General features: G+C 37.8%; 1 protein-coding gene across 1 annotated transcript in view; it reads left to right on the top strand.

Annotated features, from left to right (window-relative positions):
• The first annotated feature begins 502 nt into the window (after positions 1-502).
• Positions 503-5663, top strand: part of LOC122792852 (kelch-like protein 10) — a 217671-nt gene continuing 212510 nt past the window's right edge. The window contains exon 1 of the mRNA XM_044060412.1: positions 503-687. Coding sequence (XP_043916347.1) covers positions 503-687 — 185 coding nt within the window. The remainder of the gene's footprint in view (positions 688-5663) is intronic.

The following is a 5663-nucleotide window of genomic DNA, read 5'->3' as shown; positions in this document are numbered from 1 at the left end:
AACAGCCATTCATTCTTCTTAAAGAAGATGGACTTCTTGATAGGACACAGTAGAGTACATGGGTATTAAATATTTTGTTGGTAAAACAGTTTAGCAGCTGGACAAAGGCATTGTTCTTTATTAATCAGTCTAATAGTTTAACACAAACTATATGATACTAGATGGTGACATCAGACCATCTGGAAGCATATAGACCACCTATCAAACATCTGCTTTTATTAACCATAAACAAAAAAAAAAAAGAAAACATACATTCTTTTCTACAATAACTAGTAAACCTTACAGCACTGTGTATCATGTACTCCCTACTTTTGTAGCTCTTGTGTATTGAAGGAAATTTAGAATGTGGAACTATGTACTTATGATGTCAGCAATGGTGAGATTCTAGAAAAAAAATAATCAAACATTAATGTAATCTCCAAGATCTAGATTAGTAAGAAAAATACAGAATAAAATAAGCCTACCAAATTTTCAATTTGCACTTGTTTTGGAAGATTTAAATATGGAAGAGCCATCAACATCTAGACTTCCAAATTTCAATGTGAAGAGAAGATTGAGTTCTACGTCATATGAAATCTTAAAAGAACTCAGGGAGGCGGGTGAACTCTGTGATGCTATTATCAGGGTCGATGGAGTGGAAATGAAAGTTCACAAGAACATCATGTGCAGCTGCAGTTCATATTTTAGGTCAGTATCTTCACAAGTTGAAAGAAATAAAAACACAACTTTGTGAGGGTAAAGAAGCCGAATACAGATGGAAACCAATATATTTAATCCTTGACTCTAGTGCAATATTACACCACCTCTTTAACAATAGCTATGCTGAACTGGCATACTTCAGCTCTAAATATGTGTGTGACATTTTAAATATCTGTGTGAAATAGTAAAATAGTTTTTATTCATTTAAATGGAAAATGAAACATTAGAACTTGAATTTGAAGCAGATTACAGTAAACTCTCAGTTAACTGGCTCTCAAGGGGGTTGGTAAATGCCAGATAACTGTAGTTTCTGGCTGCTTGAGAGTTACTATTAAAAATTGGCATGGCTAATACTGTACCCTATACTATTTCTCTGGTTTGACTTGTTCTCAAGTTGGGAAGAGAGGGAATTTATTCCTATCTTCCTTTTTAAAACTCTGAAACTCTAAAAATGTAAGGTATGTTTCTGCGGGGGGGGGGGGGTGCAACACATGATAATCGTATTGTATTTCTTCGATTTTTGATTTTTTTTTGTTTTTTTGCTGGTTGCTTGAGTTCTGGTTAACTAATAGTTTACCATACCTGTTTTCTCCCATTTGACGGCTTCTGAATGTATATAGGAATGCTGTAGACTCGTGTTTCCTGTATAGTTTGCACTACAGTGCTAATCTGGCAGCTTTTCTGAAAACCTTTCTTTATAAATTAAGATGATTAAACTTTAGATGTGAACATAATTCTTAGGACTTTTTAAGTCAATCTTTTTCAACGAGTAAAGGATTCACACTGAAACAATTTATTTAGCTGAATGGGATACATAAAGGTATGCCATCTGTAATATCTCATTAACTATTTACAAAAAGTAACTTTGATCTAAAATATCTGTAGCAAACGGTACCATGTAGGGAAATAAGAAAGGTGCATATATGGTGGAATTACCTATGGACCTACCTGACATTTAAGCAAACCAAACAATTCTCATAAAGACAACAGATGGAACTCCGGAGTAGCATACAGCATTAGGCATTGCAGGCAAAGGTAATACTTTGTGCACAGCAAGGCTTTATAATTATTCTGATACTTCATAAAAACAACTCTAAAGGAGTAAGCAGACACATTAGAGAAATGTGATGTTCTCTACACACTTTATGAAAGAATACTGGTTTATTACATATGTTTTTTGAGAAGAGGTTTGTTTTTATATTAGCTTATTAAAGTTTAGATGACTGTGTCCTTTTCTTTTCTTAATTCTCGAAACTGAAGAGTTGAGAGCCAAGCATCACCTCCTTTAAGAAAAGTAGTGTTATCTTTATTTCTGATCATTTTCAAATTAAATTAATCATACATCTGCATCCATCCATCCATCTACATCCCCTTGTCCCCATTTTTGCACATGGGGTTGGGGTGTCTCTTCAGTAGTGAAACTCATCTAGAGCCAAAGTTCACACTGCCAAGTGGCTAGCTCTTTCACATCCACATATCCGTTCTGATATGTTTAATAATGTTCACCTGCATTTTAATGAAGCATATACGTTAAGATACTGCATTCAAATAAAAGAAAACATGTTCTAACATGACATAACTGAGAGAATAAAATAGTTTAGATTTTCTGTAGATAGATGTAAATTTGGGGTCCATTATTAACTTAATGTAGAGAAATATACTGAAAATAAGAATACTGAACCTAGAATTATGAAATGTCAACATGCTGCAATGTTAAAATGTTGAAAAAACATTCAATAAACACTGCATGTGAAGAGAGCTAGATTTGCAAAGGGGACATTCAGAACTGCAGGCAGTACAGAGATATCAAACAACTGTCATGCTGCATGAATGCCCTGATGAATGAATACGAAGAGCAGTACAAAGTAAGACAGGAGAGGAGGAGATCTGATCCAGATCAGCATGCAGCACAACTGACCCAATGTTTGCAGTGAGGCAGATAGTTGAAAATTAGCTAGAGATGAGCAAAGAATCCAATTAGGCATTCCTAGACTTCAAGAAAGCATATGACAAGGTCCCGAGAAAGCTGATTTGGCCAGTCTGGCAATGGTTCAGAGTCCTATAAACATTGATAAAATTGGTCAAGGCTATGTAAAAAGACCCAATCACTCAAGTACAACCAATGTATGGACTCACAGAGGGGTACACAATTGGAGGGTTGTGCATCAGGGTTAAATTCTGAGCCCACTGCTGTTTGTACTGGTGAGGGACTACATTAGCAAACAAGTTGGAGGGGACAGCTCAACAAAGTTGATGCATGCAGATGACATGGCATTACATGCAGACTATGAGCAAGAACTTCAGCAAAGTATAGAGGAATGGAATGCAAAACTGAAGGCACATGGGTTGAAAATGAGTTCAGATAAGACAGTTGTAATAGCAGCAAATGGGGGAAATCAAAGGAAGATGAAAAGTGAGATAGAAGGGAAAGTAATGGGACAAGGGTGTCCAGCAAAGAGGTGGATAGACTGTTTGAGAGAAGACCTGTGAGAGTCAGGCATGGATGTTTAAGAATGTAAGAAAGTGGCATTGAATTGAGAGAGATGGTGACAGTTGACATGACGCCCCAACACCATGAAGAAAATGAGAAAAAAGGGGATTGATGATGATGATGACGATTGTGAAAATCATGGACTAAATCTAAATGACAAAATATGCATTATTGTATCCTTTGCTAAGCTGTTTGTCCCAGGAAACTACAACACTAACAATACACCCTAAAGAACTGACCCAGTTGTTCAGGATTTGTGAACTTAATGTGGACAGTGACCCAACATTAACCAACATTTGTCCACTATTGTGATAAAGTCCTTCTATATTGCACAGCTTATAAACAAGTGCTTCTAATTCTATGGATATCATTGTCCCCTATACTCAACCCTCATTAGGCCAATTATTGAATATAATGCCCCCTTTGGCATATATCATTCCAGACACATGCAACAACTGGAACATGCACAGACATTCCTCACTAAAAAGATACAAGGCCTAAACAGCATGTCCTACATGGACTGAATCAAAACCCTGTCAGTCACTTTACTCGGTATACAACAGACTGCTAAGAGGTGACCTATGTCTGGCATACAAGGCATCATTTGACTCAATACTGATGGATTTACTGCACATCAGCAAGTTTAAAGGCATCAGACGTACTCTGTCTAAGGATCTAAACTTCTTTTCAATATCAGTAGAACAGTTAAGGGCAACAGATATGTCTAGCAGAGGATACTGCTACTCTGGGAAGCACTCCCCATCAACATAAAACAAAGTTCATCCCAGTCTATATTCAAGCACAACTTGGATATATGGACGGGAAACAGAAATATTATCCCAGGACTATCCCTGTACTACTAATGGACAGAAGCTGCTCCTAGATGATTTATCCCATGTATGTATCCCCTCAAATTATCTATGGTATTCTAATTAATATATAATTATCAGTCATAGGATGGATAAGGCCAATCTCTAAAAAAATGGATTGATTAATTCAAGCACAAAAAGGAAAACTGACTAGGCTTAAACGTACCCTTAAGGGCTGCTAGCCTAGTACTTACCTATGAACCTATGATAAAAGAGCCACTTGAATACAGTTCAAAAATGAAAACTTTGTCTTCTTAGTGTGCTTTTCTTATTAAGCAAAGAAACAGTCTACAATACTTCTTTAATACACACACACACACACACACACGCACACACACACACACACACGCACACACAAACACACACACACACACACACACACACACATATATATATATATATATATATATATATATATATATATATATATATATATATATATATACAAATATGGGTCTACTTCATTTGCCCTAAAGCTCATTTGCCCGACAAACATTTTTCCCAGACCAAATGACTGAAAGCTCATTTGCCCGACAGCTCATTTGCCCGACAGCTCATTTGCCCGACAATCAGTATTAGCAAGAAAATGGAATATTCCCCCCTCCCCACTGTAGTGCGACCCTGGAGTTAGAATATATAGGTGGGGGTGTGGGGCACAGCCCTCATTAACGGGTGGGGCTAAGCCCCCACTTCATTTCATATGATATTGTTACCTTTTGATGTAATATTGCTTAGTAATAGATAAGTAAGTGGGGGGCTTTGCCCCCCACACCCCCCCTACCTATATATTCTAACTCCAGGGTCACACTACAGTGGGGAGGGGGGCATATTCCATTTTCTTGCTAATACTGCTTGTCGGGCAAATGAGCTGTCGGGCAAATGAGCTGTCGGGCAAATGAGCTTTCAGTCAAATGGTGTCAGGCAAATGAGTGTCGGGCAAATGAGCTTTAGGGCAAATGAAGTAGACCCACAAATATATATGTATATGTATATATATAGTTCTATTTCAATCACCCACATCACCGACTTTTACTTCGCTGAGACCAATGGACCAACATATCAGAAGACTTGACATCCGGAACACCGACATTCCACTCGAGGTAAGTAACCTCTTTGCCATCCTGTTGAAATTTGCCCTTTATTCCCATGGGAGTGCGATCTCAAAGTTGGTATATTTAGTTAGGGGGGTGTGGGGGTGAAGCCCCCACATAGACAGGTGGGTTTACTTTTGTTGTTTTTTTGCTTTTATTTTTGGATGGCCAAGTGGTTACTTATCTCATGTCAAAATTCAGTGTTCCAGATGTCGGTCTTCTGATTTGTCTGTCCATTGGTCTCAGCAAAGTGAAAGTCAGTGATGTGGGCTTTCAGGTAAGTGAAATAGATCCATACACACACATACACACACACACACACACACACACACACACACACACACACACACACACACACACACACACACACACACACGCACACACACACACACACACACACATACACACACACACACATATACACACACACAAACACACATGGAAAAAGTGAAGTGTGAAGTAATGGAAAAAGGCATCATTTCAGTCAGCTGTTGGTATAGTGAACATCTGTTT

This window comes from Protopterus annectens, chromosome 2.part0, assembly GCF_019279795.1.
Source record: "Protopterus annectens isolate FY-2018-M chromosome 2.part0, PAN1.0, whole genome shotgun sequence".
Lineage (NCBI taxonomy): Eukaryota > Metazoa > Chordata > Ceratodontiformes > Protopteridae > Protopterus > Protopterus annectens.
This window is presented reverse-complemented; position numbering and strand designations above follow the sequence as displayed.